The 20,115-nt window shown below is 44.9% G+C and overlaps 1 protein-coding gene across 4 annotated transcripts in view; it reads right to left on the bottom strand.

The window, feature by feature from the left end:
* The window catches only part of LOC147618718 (protein root UVB sensitive 6-like), a 79,016-nt gene that overhangs the window by 14,666 nt on the left and 44,235 nt on the right, over positions 1-20,115 (bottom strand). For 3 of the 4 annotated variants that reach the window (XM_086773749.1, XM_086773751.1, XM_086773750.1), the window contains 4 exons: positions 12,603-12,704; positions 12,426-12,498; positions 11,849-11,932; positions 11,690-11,754 (listed from right to left, as the gene is read on the bottom strand). In XM_086773749.1, coding sequence (XP_086629875.1) covers positions 11,690-11,754; positions 11,849-11,932; positions 12,426-12,498; positions 12,603-12,704 — 324 coding nt within the window. Of the gene's footprint in view, positions 1-10,233; positions 10,398-11,689; positions 11,755-11,848; positions 11,933-12,425; positions 12,499-12,602; positions 12,705-20,115 lie in introns of those variants that run through there. The other variant, XM_086773752.1, reaches the window with a different exon arrangement.

Genomic DNA, 20,115 nt, shown 5'->3' with positions numbered 1-20,115 from the left:
ACTTTTGTCACACAAACCATCAGTTTAGAAACTCTGCCTAACCTATATGAGTGTGAGTGCCAACTCTTGTGCTTTGCCCGGTTGCATGACCAATTTCACCCCAAGAAGTGATCTTCTTCCTCCTCTACCCAGAAGGAGGCGCCAGTTTCCAATACCACCTCTACCCACAGGGGGCTACAAGGGAAAGGGAACAGCAACCCAAGAAATCAAGGCAACAACACTGATCCCAAAAACACTGCCTCAACACCCCCTCCCTACTGGAAGCATATTCCTAAAAAGAATAGATACTGCACTCATTGCCAGATGTTTTGGACATGTTGATGATGAGTAAGGCATCAAAGCTAGGGAAAACAGAGGTACCAACCCCAACACCAACAACTTGAATCGCCAAAACAACCAAGGTGGCGGCAATGCCCCAAATTGGTGGTCGAGAGGGGTTAATGCTCCAGCACCTACTCTACAAGGTCCCCCACTAGGAAACCAACAACAAGGCATTGGTACAAACTGGCCTAGGCCTTCTCAGTGTGGCAAACCACTGGTCATGTCACTCAAGGTACAACCCACCCCCCCCTTCCCCAATCAGTATCCTTCGCCACCTCAGAAGGGATGTTTGATTGGTTATCTCGGCCCCTCGGCCAATATCGCTCAAGCCACATCTGAGTTGGACTTCGGCCATTCTTCCGAAAGGAAGACGAAACATCGGGCTAGACGAGGCAGTCAGCGTATGGAAGCTTCTACCCTAATTCAAATCTATCAATTACCTAATGATCCATCATTGAAGCCCACCCAACTCTTCCCTGTGGCCATCCAGTCACTAGGATAGTCGACAGTGGAGCTACACACCATATGGCACGCAATGCCAACATTTTCATCTCTCAGCGTCCTGCTAAGGGTGAATTTCGATGTGGCAACAATTCATTGATGCCCATCAAAGCTATTGGCACCGTATTATTTGACACTACCGCAAGCCACAACTAGGCAAACCTAGACAATGTCTACCTAGTTCCTAACTTGGGCCTCAACTTACTTTCTGTATCCCAGCTGACCCAACTCGATTGTGGAGTTTACTTCAACAAGCGAGTTGTCGAGATGATTGATGAGACTACTGGTCTCGTTGTTGCCCGAGGTCAAGCATAGAAGGATGGCTTATACCTAATGTCTACCTTTCTATCTGAGACATCTTTCGAGGGTTCTGATTTTCACCGGATTCGTGCCTATGTGATCAGAGCTCCTTCCAACACTGAACGACTATGGCACTATCGCTATGGTCACCTACCCCACGACACACTCTATGAGTCCTCTAGGGACCAGTTGGTTGAAGGCATACCCCACCTCAAACTGACCAAGGATGTCTGCCAGCCATGTCAAATGGGTAAGCAACATCGTACACCATTCCCACAACGTGCTACTCATCGTGCTCAGGGTATCCTCAAGTTGATTCACTTTGACTTGACTGGACAATGCCCAATCTCCTCCTTGAATGGATCACTCTAGTACATGCTGATTGTAGATGACTATTCGAGGTACACATGGGTGTATTTCCTAGATCATAAATCAAAGGCTTTCCAATACTTTACCACGTGGGTTTGGTTAGTCACTAACCAAATGGGCGTCTTGATTGGGATTGCTCACAGTGACAATGGGGATGAGTTTATCTCCCATAAGTTCACCGAGTTCTTGCAAGAGCAGGGCATTCAATGCCAGCTCACCTCCACCAACTCCCCATCACAAAATGGAGTGGTCAAGCGCAAGAACCGTACCATAATGGATATGGCACAGCAAAGATGCCTGAACGCCTTTGGTCAGAAGCGGTCAACACTGCGGTGTACCTTCTGAACCGTTGCCCTACAGTTGTTGTCCCTCAAAGACTCCGTTTGAGGCATTTCATGGCGAGAAACCGACTGTTTCTCATCTCCTGTGTCTTCGGGTGTTGTGCTTACACACACACTCCAAATGACACGAGAGGCAAGCTTGAGCCAAGGAGTGAGTTGCTCATTTTTGTGGGCTACTCTTCAAAATCAAAGGCCTACAAAGTCTTTGATCCAAGAACAAACAAGGTCTTAGTTCGTCGAGACATTATCTTTGACGAGCCGGATGTACTTCACCTTCCGCTGCCCATACCACCCGATCAAGAATCTCTGACTGTGCCACATGAACCCAATCAGTCGACTCTTACTCCACCACTTGAGGAGCCGTCCTCCTCCCGACAGCCACCCAGAGACCCTTTACCCCGCTAGTACCAACAAACCATGCGGGATTCAGGCATGCTTCCTAGCAATACCCCCTTGGATGGTCCTCGTCGGTCCACCAAGCTCAATCCTCATGCCTCGTTTGCCTCTTTGTTTTCAGCAACTATGTGGCGCATGATTAGCCAACATCGTGGAAAGAGGCAATCAAATAGCCCACTTGAAAACACGCTATGGAACAAGAACTCAAAAGCATTGACCGAAATGGCACGTGGTCCCTTGTGGATCACCCTCGTCAAAAGGGTCGTCATTGGAACCAAATGGACATTCCGCACCAAATTTAAGGCCGATGGTACCTTGGACAAGTACAAAGACTAGCTTGTAGTGCAAGGTTTTCGCTAAAAAGAAGGCATTGACTTCGACGAGACCTTCGCACCTACCGCTCGAATGACGACCATCCGTCTCTTACTCAATCTGGCAGCACACCACAACTAGCAAATCTGCGAGATGGATGTCAAGAGTGCCTTCCTAAATGGCATTCTCGAGGAGGAAGTCTATATTGACCAACCTTTGGGCTTCCCGGTCCCTAGGTATGAGGACAAAGTCTTCCGCTTACATAAAGCTCTTTACGGGCTTAAGCGAGCTCTCCAAGCGTGGTATCATCACATCGACAAATGTCTACACATCCAAGGTTTTCAACCATCCCACTATTATCCCAATATCTATATCCATATAGATCAGGGGAAGGTGTGCTACCTAGGGTTGTATGTCGATGATCTCATCATAACTGGTTCAAACTTCAAATCAAGCCAAACTGGCTGATATCATGACTCAGCCTGCGACATACATTTGAACATCCTGATGGTATTTTTGTGTCACAACAAAAGTATTGTCTTCAACTCATTAATTCCTATTTTCCTGATGGTGCTATCCCTGTGGCAACCCCATTGGATCCAACCATCGAACTTACAAAGGAAGCGGATTCACCGCCACATGAAGAGCAAGCCTACCACCAAGTGGTTGGGAAACTGATATGGCTCACTAACTCTAAATCTGACATTTCCTATTGCACATCCATATTAAGTTAGTATTTCAATGCTCCGAAGGAGCCACATTGGAGTTCCGCGATGAGGATTGTTTGCTATCTAGCAGGTACCTATATGTGCGGGCTTCACTATAGTCATGGGTTCACCCTGCGTGGTCACACGGACTCTTACTGGGCTGGTGATATCGATTCCCGATGCTCACATGGTGGTTATTTGTACTCACTTTGGATCTAGCCCTTTCTCTTGGTCTAGCAACTTGCAAGAAGCAGGACACTGCTTCAGGTTCTTCAGCGAAGGCCAAGTACCGGGCCCTCTATGACACCACCACTATGACTGTGTATCTCTATCAGCTTCTTGAGGAGATGCATGTTCCCATGGACACCTCTACTACCATCTACGTCGACAGTGAGAGTGTGATTGCCCTCGCCGGCAATCCTATTTTTTCTAGCCGTATCAAGCATGTTGGTGTTCATTTTCACTTTACCAAGGAACATGTTGAGCTTGGTACCATCAAGCTCCAGTACATTCCTACGGCGGACAACCATGCGGATATTCTTACAAAGTACGTCAATCGGCCTATTCTCAAGCGTCTTTGCGAGCGGATCGGCATCAGTCCTTCACCATCACCCTCAGCATCTTGAGAGGGAGACCATCCTCACCATTTGTAATATCTATCATTCTTGTAAAGGGCGCATGAGTAAGTGAAAACCCAGTGAAGACAATGCTCATGTGAAAACCCTATGCATACCCCTATGCATAGCATTTACCATCTTGCATACCCTTTGCATCACATTCTGTTTTGTGTGTTTGGGACACACGTGTGAACCAAACCCATATGGGCATTCATACATAATAAAACCCTTTGCATGTAGCATTGATCCAGTACGGGCCCAAACTCAAAAGACTCTACAAAAGTCAAAGAGAAGAACAAATGATCTACACCTGCAACAACCAAACCTACCTAATGTCAAATACTTCATCATGTTCCTCTTCACCCACTTACTTTTTTTTCATCTTCTCTCATGGTCCGCTTTTGGCCCAAGAGGGTGTGTGTGACAAACACGCCAGGAGGGGGCGACAAACAGGCCCAAAAACCCCTCCATAAGGGCCCAAGAAGGCCCTCAATAAAGGCCTTTTACCAGGTCGGCCAGGCTGGCCAACAAGGCCAGCCGACCAAGTCTTTTGGTGGGGGGGGAGCACTATATGATGCCTTCACGCTCCCATCCTTTGGCATTCATCATCGAGATTCATTATCGGGCAGCAGCGCTTTGCCCCCATCCAGCATCCAGCAGTGCGGCGCCCTGCCCCCACCTCATCAACAGCATTCAGCGCAGCCTGTTCCTATGCTACCAGCCTCCTCAGTCATAGCCCTGGTCCAGGTTTGCCCCCTCCGCGCAACACACATCTGCCACCGCCCTGCTCATTGCAGTCAACGCCCAGACCTGCATTTTTGCAGTCACCTACCTCGGGATCCCTCAACCTCAACTCCTGCTACGCAGACCTGCATTTGAAGCCCCCGCCACACCTCGGAGTGTCCCTGCTGTCTTCGACGCGTGCCTTCATCACCGACTTTGCTTCAGCTTCGACTTCATTAGTGCTTCGTCACCAATTTCCTTCTCAAGGTCGCTTCATCAATGCCTCACACAGAGGCCCTCGTCTGGATTATATTCACCATTTTACATATATTCATTCATCCATTCATGCTGTGTTGATTTGCTATTATCTCTCGCACATCGGGTTCTTTCATCCTTTTGCCCTCACAGAGCCAACTCGTGATTCTTCCTCAACAACTTGGTAGGGATAAATCTAGCCATCTTCGTCAATCGATCAACGACCCTAATTGAATCATGGCCCCTTACTAGTTTGAGGCAATCCAACTACAAAATCCATCAAGCCACTTTGCCACTTGTTCTCACGAATGTGCAATACCCCTCCAACTCTAAGCCTTTGAGCTTTATTAAGCTGGCACTGGGTACACTTTTGCACATAATCCTCAACAAAGGATTTCATGTGTAGTCAATAGAAATGCCCGCCAACCAAGGCCAAGGTTCTATATATGCCCGGGTGGCCTGTACTAGGTGCGTCGTCATGGCACTCCTACAATATCAAAGCTTGGACATTGTCATGTGCACCCTGCACTGGGGTACACAGTGAGACTCGCATGATCATCAGTGCAACAGTTGTACAGAAGTAATACCTTTTCCTAGGAATACTTGTTGTATGCCGTGACCCCATTGTGAGCCCTCAGCCCAAGGACAGTCAGGCACGAGCTACGTAGGTCAATCTCCGAGCCATAGAGGTCAATCCTCTTAACCCACTTGGAGAATTCATCAGATAGGTGCATTTAGCAGTCAACCTTAGTAGTAGGGTTGCATTAGCAAGCATGTAGCTGCATTGTAGACATGTCTATTGGCCAGCCCATAAGGGCAATAAATAGGCCATAGACATCAAAGGCAGCCAGTCGGCAGCCTATAGATGCCTTATATAGGCAGTCAGCCAGCGTAAGATGCAAGGAAGCATCTATCGGCTGTCGGCCAGCATATGAGGCTGCCTAGGGGGGCTGACAGCAGCCTGTGGGTAGGCAAACAGCATGCCGTGACCCCATTGTGAGCCCTCAGCCCAAGGACAATCAGACACGAGCTACGTAGGTCAGTTTACCATAGAGGTCAATCCTCTTAACCCACTTGGAGAATTCATTAGATAGGTGCATTTAGCAGTCAACCTTAGTAGTAGGGTTGCATTAGCAAGCATGTAGCTGCATTGTAGGCACATATGTCTATTGGCCAGCCCAACCCTTTAAAAACTGAGTCGAAGGGGTAGAAATCTTGGCATAAGCCTCAATGAACTTCCTTAAAAAGTAATGAAACCCAAAAATAATTTCTCTTGCCTAATCATCTGTGAAATTGGCCATTCGAAGGCCTTATGAACCTTATCAAGATCAATCCTCACACCATCAACAGAGATGATGTGACCTAGATACAAAAGTTACGGCTTGAGGAAATCACATTTTTGAGTCCTTCGCATATTTCTTCTCTCGTCTAAGTACCTCCAAGACAACTCTAAGATGTTGTATGTGCTCTTCCAATGACCTACAGTATATCAATATGTCATCCAAGAAGATAACAATCCACTTTCCCAAACATGGACAGAATAAATCGTTCATCATCTGCTGAAAAGTAGCACGAGCATTGGTCAAACCAAAAGGTAGGACCAAAAACTCATAGTGGCCATAGCGCGCGTCTGAAACGAAATCTTAGGCATGTCCTCAGGTTTAATTCTTAATCGATGATAGCTTGATGGTATTCCTAAGGCTAGGTTTTGACCAATACTTACTACGTGTAGGCTGTCACATGCTGCACAACCATGTCAGTAGATAGTTTCGCAAGCACGGTTCACAGGCGGGCGTCCCCTTACCGAAACTACACCTTGGTCAAGCAAGCATGAAAACAACATACAAATTCAATTTGTAGGCAAACACACAAAGATGCTATGTAATCCTTAATCGATGATAGCTTGATGGTATTCCTAAGGCTAGGTTTTGACCAATACTTATCACCTGTAGGCTGTCACATGCCACACAACCATGTCAATAGATAGTTTCGCAAGCACGGTTCACAAGCGGGCATCCCCTTACCCGAAACTACACCTTGGTCAAGCAAGCATGAAAACAACATGCAAATTCAATTCGTAGGCAAGCACACAAAGATGCTATGTAATGCAACATTGGTATGGACAATCCCCGTTTATGAGACTATATCAAAATAGACGTGTTCCACGCAAGTACACGAGGTACCAAACCCAACCGAACACCAATACTCAGGCATTTCCGAGCATATACACTCAAGCGCAAGTCCCAACGGAAAGCCAAATCCACAGTATCACATGACTGGCATCAATCCCCTCCATATGCAACTCCCATGGACACCAATCCAATGTATGTACATAATGAGAAAGCATGGGTGGACCAATTGGGTGGCCAAATGGTGACACCTGTGCAGGCCGCTCACTTGCAAGTTTAGACCATACAGCCATGTGCGCCCCATCTCTAGATGGGCTGCACTTGCTACCACCCGCCTAGCAGCTGGTTGCACATCCACAACCCTGACTGTTGGCACCCAGATAGGAGTATATCCAATCATATCAGATAGGCGCCTATCTACTGCTTACAAAACCTACACACAATGCCTCTCGTTTCCTACATGTCTGGCTGCCAGTCAACAGCCCATGCAACACCACGTACACCATGATAAACCGTCCTAAACTACAACACTAACATCAGAGAGAAAATCTAGGGTTAACCAAGGGTTTCCCGGGACGATTCCGCCTGCACACATGCATACAAATTTCCCCTTTGTCCCCCTTCTCTCAGAATCCAACATGCACTTTACCTTGCCAGCAAAACCTGAAAAAGCACTTAGTTCTTGCAGATTCAAAATGCAAATATGGAGAACTGAGAGATACCTGGCTTAGGCAACCTTGATAAAAACATGACGACACACAAACCTTGCTTTTTCCCACCTCCACGATTAGGATGGCTCTGATACCAACTTGAGATCCCTCCAAGATTCAACCTAATACGCAGACACAAACAAGGTTAAAGAAACCAAATAAAAGGGATGCAGGCAAGCTCACCACCCAACCAAAGGTTCACGTCCACAAACCTCCCCCGAGCTAGGGGCAAGGTTCCACTCCCATAGGCCAAGCCAGTCAACCCTAGCATCCCATACCATCAGAGCCTGTCCTAAGGCACCCTCAGCAAGACCGCCTGTGATCTACCATGTCCATGGTAGGAGTAAGCTTTATGTCCACGTGGCATCCAAGTGTGGGATGCACGTGATATCTAATAACTTGTCCACCCAATTTATGAGTGAGTGAGAATGCCCAATAAATAGACATATCTATAAACCTTTGTTCACATGTGCAAATCTTCGAATGTCCACAAAGGCCCACTTCTTGTGTTTTCACGTGCACAAAATCCCGACTCGTGGCCACAAGGTGCCTGTCACAAGTTTTATTACATAATCTCCCATTCCCAAAGCTTGTATGCAAGTTTTAAGGAGTCTATGTCACATCTTATGACAATTACCTTGCAGGCCTCTAGATATGGGGAAGATTTCTACCCCCACAGATAGTGGTTTTTTATATATGGTATTTTTAGACAATTGATTAAACCCTTGCTAAATCCATTTCTTAAATTTGAATCAAGATAATCTGGACTTGTCTCCAGTTTGGGAGAAGATTATACTAATAAAATACTCCTTGGTAACGAACTCTTCGAAGGGGAGTCAGCCCATTCTGGCCCCAGTGTGGTGCCACATGCAAACATCTCATTTTCAATTTTGTGTGGATTTTGGTTGGTTGGGTTTTATGTTCAACATGTATTAATGGTCAAATTGTATGCAAGACCCTAGTCCCCCCAGTGATTCCTCTCTTGGTTTTTTTTTCTTTTGCACTGCTTTTTTCTCTGCATAGGGCTGTAGTCAGCTTCATGCACACATTCTCTTTTGACTAATAGAAGGATCTTTTCTTGAAGGAAAAAGGAAAAAAATTCTTCTTCTCCTTGCCTGAATTGGCCTTGTAGTAGCCCAAATGTTGCACCTCTCTTTTGGCCCATTTAACCCTGAAGTGGCCCAATTTAATGAGGGGTCACCTTATAGAGGTGGCCACCTGCATTAAGAGAGGGGCTGCCACGTGTCTCAAGGGCATAGGACCCCATCTACAAACTCTCACCTCTCTCCTTTCTCCTCACGTATCCACGTGGGTGCATCTCTCTGGCTTCTTACCCAGCCCGTACCTGCTATGTATCGACTGTACCTTCTCTGTACCAGCTATACCCAACCTGTAACTTCTGTGTACCTGATGTACTTGACTTGCTCCTACAATGTACCTACTCTGTACTTGCTGAGTCTGCAATTGTACCTGCTACACTACCTGTACCAACTCTACCTACTGCATCTACACCTACCCATGTACCTGTTTGAGACTTGAATACCTGCATCGACACCAGTGTACCTGTCGAGTACCACTTCTTTACTGCGTGCCTGTTCATGTACTTGGTGCTATATGAGTACCTATTTGTGTATCCATTCCTCAAAGACTGGTGCCGTAGTCTCTACGAGTTGAGTGAGCCAACCTCTAGGACAAAAGCACCTGTTCGTGCATGGTCTCCGAACGACAGTCATTCACTCAGCTCTAGGTGTATGAGGCTGGTGGTCAAGTCACTTTGACTCTTTCTCAACGAGACCGGCTTTGACAGCCTACACCGACACACACTTGTTTGGGTAGCATGTACTCATTGTTTGCATTGCATTGAATACCTAGAAAGCCCCTGGAACTTTGTACACAGATTAAATACTCCAATAATATACAACAGTATTGAGTGGAGGGTCGTCCTGTTCGTGGCCCTAGTGGTGGTGTACTAAGCAGTCTCTATCTTTGCAGTTTTATCTTGTGCAGTGTTGTACACTTTCACTTATCTGTTGCATTGTTGCTGGTTCATATTTAAGTGTTGGCGAGCTTCTTGTTCACAAGACGGTGCCCAGAAACATTCACACCTAGCCGGTGTTATTACATCAGGGTAATATCTAGATATTATACATGTCTAACAAAAGCAATGATGTCATTCAGATGAGTCCTAGGGTTATAAAAGCATTGTACGTGGTGAAGCTTCACATCAATCATATCAAATCATTGAGTATTGCAAATCATTGTCTTCTCTTTTTAGCATTTAGCATTATCATATCCATGTCACTCTCACTCTTTCTAACCATGGACTTCTTACATCCTCCATAGACTAGCCAGCTCTCTCTAACCCTAATCCTAAACAAACAATGGTATCAAAGCTTTTTAGGGTTTTTGTTTTCCTCTGTTTTTAGGATTTCTGCCTTTCTCAGCTGCGCCCACCTCCGCCCAACTGGCTAGTCCATCTCCGCCTAACTGAGCTGGTCCATCTCCGTCTGTGCGCCACTTTTGCTCCAACAATTCCACCCTATGCTACACTAGTTCCGCCCTCTGTTGTCACCTCTACAGCTGCGCAGCCCCATCCCACTGCCGCCAAGCATTGTTGCCCGCTGCTACTCGTCACCAATCAGCTATTTCACCTCCACCTGCTGCTCATCGCCAATCAGCTGTTTCACCTCCACTGGCTGCTCGTTGCTGATTGTACCTGCATCAGCCCACAGTTCAACACAAATTTGGGGATTTCAAAAATCAAGTAAATCCATCAAATTGAAGTCTCTACATGCATAAACTTTTAGGGGCTATTTCAATTTGAGTCAAAATTGATGCCTGCTGCATGGGAGCTTTTCCAAATCTAGGAAAGAATCATCAATTTAGAAGCCCAACACACTGCTTGCAAACACCATGGATATGATCAAAAGCAACATCAATTTTGAGAGGTTCTCCAAAGCCAACTTCCCTACATGGCAAACCAAGATCAGACTATTGCTGATGCATGACGGGTTTTGGAATGTGGTCAAAGGCTCAAAATATAAGCCAGAAGAAGAAGAGGGGATCCCCATCAATGCAAGCTTGGCAGGACAAGAACGATAGGGAGCTTGCACACATCGTCTTGTGACTAGCTCTGACAACCTCATTCATCATCTTAACCTGGACAAGCCAGCCAAGGAGGTATGGGAAAAACTTGAGAATCTATTCGGTCACAAGATCAATAATTCCAAAGTTTTTCCCATACAAATGTTTTTTAACATGAAAATGAAAGAGGTTCAAACTTTGCAAGAACATCTGGGTAATCTGGGCTCAGTTCTTTAGCAACTCGCTGCACTCTCAAGGCGCGAGTTGATGAGGTCGACATGAAAGTAGTCATTCTATCCAGTATAGAAGAGATTCCAAAGTATGCAGAGACCCTCATTGTTATCAAGGTGGCCCATGAGATGTCATAGTCGGGTCACATGCCTTTTGGTCTAACAATGCATCGTCGGCATCATCAAACAAGATATAAGGAGGGTCTTCAAGCGGCAAGCGCAATGAGTGTTGGTGTTTTTGGATGGTTTTCTGGTGTTCACAAGGAGCAAGATCTAGAGAAGGTGTTGCGGGAATAAGTTCTCCATCAGCAGAAAGTTGTTCTTCAAGGACAAGGTTTCGGCCCAAAGGGATTGCAGCTGAGCTGAGCCAAGATTAGGGATTGTTGAGTGGCCAGTTCTTAAAGGGTGTGAAGACCAAGGGCAGAACGCCAGGTGACCAAGAAAACATTTAAGGCCTCCAAAAGCTGAAAGAGGTCTCCTTATCAACACCAGTCTTGGCAATGGCACGGTGGATTAAAAAATTCAGGTAAGTTTTCCAGCACACGGTCAACTAGATTCCACCAATATACACCAACTAGGCTCTTAAAAGCTTGCTTTGATAAAATAAAATTTCAAAATATATATACACATATATATAAGAAAATTTCAACAGAAAACTCTGGCATCAAACCAGTAAAAATTCATGCACCAAAACCTGGAATAGGGGCAAGAGATTTAGAAACTTGTGTGGGCTCTCAAAAGCTTCGTTAACACGTGCCCCTGCAAAATTGTACACAACTCAAAGTGAGTGACTGACAATAAAGACACCCTACTTAAAGTAAACGGAACATAGAGACTGCATTGGAACCATTACCAAGAATCGATGGTTTATCTCGAGCCCATGGAGGCACAAATATGCTTTCCTTTCGGTTCCCTTCGACTACTGATGGAACAAGTCCTATGTAATTCAACCATTACAAAAGGGCTCTCATCAATTATAAGAGGATCATGCTTTCTGCATGTTTCAAATCATTAGAATTGATATCTTAAGCATAGTCACATAGAACGGGATCCGAAACAGATAATGTCTGTGTAATGGAAACTTCCTGAAATAGTAAAGCGAAACCGCCAGGAAACGGGGCAGGTCTTTTACTAGTAAAAATAAAAAGTAGAATTTGGGAGCAAAGTGAAACGAGGGAAAATTTTGAGAGAAATTCATGTGAGTTCATAATTTGGAGGACTGTGAGAAAATTTGGAAAAGATCAAAACTTAATGGAGAAAATGAGCAGTGAATATGTTATGTTGAGAGGAGATTTTGAAACAGGAAGCAGGACACGAACATGGACACAGAAACGGAGACGGAAGCAGTGAATCTATAGAAACAGCAGTTACACATTTTCTGCTAGGAAATTGCTGTTTCCTCTTCCTGTGAGATTGTTAAGTACACAAACCTGTATCAAGGAACGACTGTACTGCAACTCCAAACCTTGCTCTATTCAACGTTGGAAGCATTACTGATTTGACCTGCAGCAGGTATATAATATATACATACATATGACAGTTCATTTACAAAGCTGTCAACTAAAAGAAAACAAAAAGCTCCAACTTTACAAAGGATATAGACCAACCTCTTGGTATGAACAGCATAGGTAACCACATGAAAGCACCACAAATGTGGCCATCAATGAGGGATTCTTTTTTGAAATGAAAATGCCCAGACCTGTTCCTAGCTGGTCATCAAAAAAGTAATCACTGCCGTGAACTTTTTTTTTTTTAAACTTTAAGAAAGAGAGATGGTTCTTTTACCGTAAAAGCAAAGCCAACAGACCACATATGATCCACCTGATGAAATCAAAGTGCAGGAAACGAGACTTGAAACACAGGATTCCTAACTTACCATCTCTCTGCCTAATGGTTCTTTTAGCGTAAAAGCAAAGCCAACAGACCAAATATGATCCACATGATGAAATCACAGTGCAGGAAATGAAACTTGAAACACAGGGTTCCTAACGTACCATCTCACTACCTAAACCACTACACCAGCGATTCACACACACACACACTCTTTTTTTTTTTTTTGTGAAACCACTACTTCATTAAGGAGTGTAGGGTACATTCATAGTTGTCCCAAGGTGGGACAGCTACTAAGATACCAGAAACAATGGGAAAACACCTCCAACTATTGAAAGATCTCCGAGGTCAAAAGAATCTCGGAGTGAAAGGTAAAGAGACCTCTTGAAAAATGAAACATATGATCTCCTCATGGCAGAACATCAACTAATTTCGTGCATGGTAGATCGTCCACAAAGCCCAATATCTAGTGCAAGAGTGTAAAACTATGTAATCTAGCAAAGGCGAAGAAAAGCGCCCAAACATCCAAAAGAATTTCCCGAAGTTGTTGTCAGAAAATCACACTCTCAAGTGCCCTAACAGTCTATCCAGGAGAGCATGAGAAGAGGGGCATCCCCATAGCAAATGAATAACTGTCTCTTGGCGATGAGAAAGTTTCTCTTAGCTAAGAAGGTGCCAACCGGGAGTGCACCCACAATGCACACCACAAGAAAAGTCGTCGTTTGAGAGGTAATTTGCTTTTCCAAACTGTGGCCAAAGAGGCCTTCCACCAGCGAAGAGGTTTGTTTACATGCCACAACTAATTTGCATGTGTCTGTATCCAAGGTGAATGGAGCAGAATTTTATAAGCTCTAGCTGTCGTGAGGTGATGCAGAGAGAAAGGAGAGTAACCTAGAAGCTGCCTCTTAAATTTCTAGTCTCTCAATCTTTCCTCCTCAAGTGCAGGCAGCGGCTGAAAATCTTGAAATATAGAAATTACTTCGTGCCATACATGTATGTGATGCATACCCAGATTGTATCTTCTGACAACCTGTAGAAGGAAAAATACATTGCCTTGATTCTTGATCATCAACAACATCATCAACTAAGCCTATGCCAAAGTTGGAGAGGAAGTATGCTTTTCTAGGTTGTAGTGCAACCAATGACTGCTGAAAAGCCCTGCTCCAATGAATACTTTCTTTTCGCAAAGAGTTGCCTCTATCTGGAGGTCTGCCCGACCAAGAAAGATGGCAAAGAAGCATTTGCCAGTCATGTACAAGCGTGGTAGAATAAGGGCAGCTCACAATGCGGCCTTCAAATCCTCCAAATATGACGTCCTGGTGGGAAACTATCCAATCCCCTAAAGCCTTTGTTTTCATTGCCGCAATCAAATGTGCCAACATCAAAGTCCAAGGTTGCATTTGGTGAAGGAATTCAAGAAGTAGAGCTACCTTTCTTGCAATGACATGGTAGCAAATATTGAGTATATTCCAACCTCCATGCATTTTGGGAGTACATACAAGTTCTTTTTTGAGCAAATTGATGGCCTTTCTATATGTTTTTATCCGCCATAAACATTCCAAAGCTTTGGACATGAAATTGTCAATATCTATCCTTATTTGACCAAGGCACAAGAGGTGTAACTGTTTGGCCTTCCTAGCATCTTTGTCCAGAGCCAAGATACAAATAGCACCAAAAGCTGTCCAAAACTGTCTCAAAACAGTCACAAATTCAGCCCCGAAACACCGCACTATTACATTGCACCAGCTGAAAACCCGCACGTGTGGAGGCTGTATGGCTGCTGTAGAGCTGTCTGTACAGCCAGCAAGCCACCAACTAGAAGGTGGCCAGCAATAGCAAAACATGGCTGTTGGTGGCTCTGTAGACGACCAGCTCCAAAACAGGGAAAAAGAGGGGGGAAAAGGTGGCTGCTGTCGGCTATGCACATCCCAAGGATAGCGCTATGCATTAAAATAAGCAGAATACATAGCCACATAACATCTTGCCATGCCCTTGGACTGCATAAGAGCACCACTCCTATTATCCATACGCATGCCCAAGCCAAACATACTTTGCATGTCCATATGGTTCACCAGGGCAACGACCCTTCCATGAAACCATAGATGCTCGCCAAGGTTTCTCCTTTCCTCGACACTTCACTCACTAGGGTCACCAACCTTTCCATGAGTCCAAATACTAACTCACTAGAGTCACTAACTCTTACATGAGTTCGCAGGGTCACCAACCCGAAGTCACTCACTAGGGTCACCAACCCTTGCATGAGTTCATGAAATACTCATGCGACAGAGTCACCAACTCGTCCATGATTCCATAAGTCCACTAGGGTCACCAACCCTTTCATGAGTCCAGATACTAACTCACTAGAGTCACTAACTCTTACATGAGTTCGTAGGGTCACCAACCAGAAGTCACTCACTAGGGTCACCAACCCTTGCATGAGTTCATGAAATACTCATGCGACAGAGTCACCAACTCGTCCATGATTCCATGAGTTCAGATAGTGAGTAGTCAGAGTCACCAACTCCTCTCACTAACTCTTCTCACTGGACACAATCACCAACTCTTCCATGATTCCATGAGTTCAAATAGTGAGTAATTAGAGTCACCAACTTCTCTCACTAACTCTTTTGACTGGACAGAGTCACCAACTCTTCCATGAGTTCAGATGCTCACTCACCAGAGTCACCAACTCTTTCATGAATGCAGGTACTCACTCACTAGAGTCACCAACTCTTCCATGAGTGCAATATAACATAAGATAAGAATAAATCACAAGCATAGAGATCATGGTTCTCCATAAATATATCTGCAATTTGATAGTTTTACAGGCATTTCGGTCGATAAAAGAAATCCATAAAAAAAAAATCCTTGATCCAGAAGATATCCATAAATCCACTACATCCTGAATAAAAGGGAGCCAAAAACATACTCCATCCCAGTAAAGCGAGCCAAAGAGCTGTATATAAAGCCCAAGAATCACCGAGCCAATGATAACCATATAGATATACCAAACCATTGTATATGTATAAATCCTCGAGTAAAGATATGCCATACCCACTCACAAAGTTTCCCCCCATCGGATGCCAGACGGCTGTGATGTCCTACCCAAACTAGCCCTTTTTTGCATAGGGGATCACTTGGGCACTATGTAAAAAAGAGCGTGTGGCAACACACCGTCACACCGATTCGGCATCCGATGGAAGTAAAACTTTGTGAGTGGGGGGAAAGCAGTCCCATGGATCCACTCACAAAGTTTACCTCCATTCGCGCCGGATGGGCATGGTCCTACCCAAACCCACTCTTTTTTGCATAGAAGACCCCTTGAACATTATGCAAAAAAGAGTGGGTGGCAACACACCATCATGCCCATTTGGCATCCGATGGGGGTGAAACTTTGCGAGTGGGAGAGAGAAGCCCCATGGAATACTCGCAAAGTTTCACCCATAGTCCTTGGACATATATATCCGTATGAAAAACCATATAAACTAGGCTTTTCAACCATTAGCACTGTTTACCTGAAACAGTTCAAGGAAAACAACACTCAATTCTCCTTGTACGGGCATACAAGGGTTAAGTGTCCAAAAACTCTTTCAACAAATTTCAAAAAGTAGCAACTTTGCAAAACTCGGCTTTCCTTTGCTAGGTTCGTCAAGAAGCCAAAAGAAATATCTCATCACCATATCCATAAGATATCCTAAGATATATCTTCAAATAGCTTGCTCATAAACTTGATTTATAATCCACAATAATCCATATGGAAAAAAGTGTTGAACACTAGCACACGAAAAACTAACTCCATACTCCGAGGATAAATACTGTGAATCCATAAATCCTTAATAGTCCAAGCTGTGTACTGCTCATGCTTCTGACACATGACCGCTTCCATAAGCTCAATAGCAAAACTGTTGGTCAATGTAGTCTCCACTTCTGATCTTTTCTCTTTCTCATTCATGAAAGAAAGCCTCTTGCTTCCAAGAAAGCCTATGCTCTGATACCATTGTAACCGAATCCGGCCCGGGAGACAAGTCTCTGACACACTTTTGCATGACCATCAATCGACTTAAAACACTTTAACATAAAGCACAAAATATTGAAAATCAATCATGTGCACAAGACACCACACTGGGACCGGAACGGCCAGTCCCCCATAGGAACTTCTTTATTCAGATAGAAGCTTTTACAAGAAACCAAGGTGCCAATGCAGTCTTGCACCGGATTTTCCACAAAGCGACAGCAAAACTCTTGCCTAGGTCTCTGTCTAGACCCAAGATACAAACAGCAGTAAAAGCTGTCCAAAACTGTCTCAAAACAGTCACAAATTCAGCCCTGAAACACTGCACTGTTACACGGCCAGATGTGTGAGAGAATCACCAGCTGAAAACCCATACATGTGGATGCTGTACGGCTGTTAGCCAGCAAGCGTCCAACTAGAAGGTGGCCAGCAATAGCAAAACATGGCTGTTGGTGGCTCTGTAGACGACCAGCTCCAAAACACAGAAAAAGAGGGGGGGGGGGGGGGGGCGGGGGGGGATAGGTGGCTGCTGTCGGCCGTGCACATCCCAAGGATAGCTGCTGCTGTATGGCCAGCACAGAAAAACACCAGAAGATGACTGTGTACAGCCAGCGCTGAGAGGGAAGAAAAGCTGCTGCAGCCGGCCAGAACTGTATGCGTATGATGATGATCAATAATAGCTGCTGCTCCTGCTTTTCAAAAAGTCGACCAGCCCTATATTTATGAGGGTGCTTTTTCGTTTTTGCCAAAAGAGGCTGAGAATGCCCAAAATATCCACTTAATGCTTTTCCCAGCTTGTTGCCCAAGTTTATGCTAGGCACCTCCTTCCGTCCACCTTTCGATGCCCCAAATAATGATATGTCCAGCCCTTCATTAATGATGTGTGAATGACTTATAACCATTATAAGTCACTTTGATGAATAAAATCCCATGCTGCTCATGCTCTGTAGCCATCTTTCAGGCCAAACTTTGCCAGTTAATGCTTCAGCTTTCTCTTGTGGAAAATTCCCATTCTCACCTTGGTTCTGCTCACTATGTGAAACACTAATCAAGACTAGTGAAGGGACCAAATGGTGACACCAATCGCCTCCAGCACCTGGCCGCCTCCACCATGTCTCCTATGCCGATGTCTTGTTGAACGCCTGTGGCCAGGAGGGATACCTGCAACCAGCACCACATGCTGCCAAACTCCTACTGTTGCCAGCACCTGTTCCGTTCCCTATGCCACCTTCGCCCTTTTGACTGCTGCCAACTGTGCCTCTGTTCCTGCTACATCCAGCCAGCACCAGGACCGCCAGCTACTGTTGCTACCACTTGCTGTCACTTCAGCGATTGTAGGCCACCTGCTGCCTGCCCTACATAGTACATAGTACCGCCGCTTGATCACTACCCTCCCTTGGGCTGCGCCACCTGCTATATTGGGGGACTAACTGAGCATACAGTGCTACCTCAGGGACCTACCTTGGTTCATACTTCACCAAACGATTTCTTGCGCGTTGTGTTTACTCCACATTGGGCAACAGAGTTTTATAGCCGGTCATCATAAGCTTCGTCTTTTGCTCATACCTCCTATGTATTTCGACTACAAGACAAGGGATTTGGACTTGGACTTGAACTTGAACTTGGATTTGGACTTGAACTTGGATTTGGATTTGGGCTTGAAACTTGGACTTGGATTTGGACTTGGATTTGGACTTGGACTTGGACTTGGAAGTTGGACTTGGACTTGGATTTGCACTTGAATTTGGACTTGGATTTGGATTTGGACTTGGATTCATTGGAGTCTCGATCTGGTACTAGCTCGGTGAGAGATTCTTGTGGGTCATCCCCCGTGGTGTGCTCGGCATCAGATATCTCATGCCTCGACACCAACTTCAACTTGGAAATTCTACATTGGCACATTTGTTTGCTATTGAAGCCGAAGGAGTTGAAGCTGCTAAAGCCTATCTTCGTGCTAAAGGAGTCACCATTACAAAAGGATCTAGAGCCACCCAGTCTATTTCTCGTGGAGGAAACAGGGAGGCTATTCCCAGGCTTGCTTTCTCAGATGTAGCTTCTTCGGGACAGGTAAGGGAAAGGAAACCAAAGGAGCCTTCATCAACCGGCAAGATGGACTTCAAGCCGGGAGAGAAGAGCATCAAGTTTGATGCTTTTTTTGGAAAGCGGGACACCCAAAAAGCTCTATCTTTTGTCAAGCAATTTGATGTCGCTTTTGGAGGAGACGACTACCCCGAAAAGTCAAAGCTTGAATGGTTCGTATGCATTTGATGGATGCCGCCTTGAATTGGTGGCTGAAAGTGGTACAAGAAATGACCGAGCCAAAGACATGGACCGGACTTCAAGACTATGTTTAACAAGAAGTTTCTACCCGCAAATTCTGAAGCAGATGTGCAAAAAGAGTGGGATGAAGTAAAGCAGAAAGTTGGTGAGAATGTGGCATCTTACCTTAACGACTTTTCAACAGTTTCTTTGAAGTTTACTTCATATACTCCCATTTCACCACTAATGGAAATGCATAAGTTTGAAAATGGATTGCAACCTAAGCTTATGCAAGCAGTGTATATGGCTGGACCAAAAACCTTGGAAGAAGCTCAAGAAAAAGCTTTGTAAGCTGCGGCCTTGTACATGGACAAAGAACGACAATCGAGATCCACCTCAAAGGAAGAAGTTTAAAGACCAATCCCCATCAAGAGCCGAGTCTCAACAGAAGAAGGATGCTTGTACCACGAGGGCCACGTTGTGGCCTATGAAAGTCTTAGATGAGGATTTCAAGGATTGTATTGGAACAGATTGTAGAATGGAAATTTTGTGACTTTTCTTTTCTTGTCATCAAGAAAGATTCTTTTATGAAGTAAACCCGTTTATGTGTAACAAAGCACTTGAACCCAAAAGAGACTACAACTCAAGCTTGGGAGAAGCTACTACTATCGGCCTAGCAGAAAGAACATTAAGTTTTATGTTCAAGAATGTTTGGAGGTCAAGTTTGACCGACAAAAGCTAGCATGATTATTGCACCCATTGAACGTTCTATGGGAGAATATTGTCATGGATTTATCTTTGGATTGCCAAAGTCAGAGAATGGAAATGATAGTATTTGGACCTTTTTTTTTCTAGATTACCAAGAAGATCGATTATGTATGTTATCACTCAGACTTTCCAAAGCGTTGGAGGATACATAATGCCTTCCTTGACAGTTTATTGGAACCATGTACAGGGTTACCCCCAGAGGAGCCTATATTGAAGGATCCACCAAAGGTGGAAGAACCAGCTCAGATTGA

The sequence above is a fragment of the Cibotium barometz genome, chromosome 34 (assembly GCF_041138505.1).
Source record: "Cibotium barometz isolate CiBa-2024 chromosome 34, ASM4113850v1, whole genome shotgun sequence".
Lineage (NCBI taxonomy): Eukaryota > Viridiplantae > Streptophyta > Polypodiopsida > Cyatheales > Cibotiaceae > Cibotium > Cibotium barometz.
The sequence above is the reverse complement of the archived record's forward strand: the minus strand, read 5'-3'. Positions and strand labels throughout refer to the sequence as shown.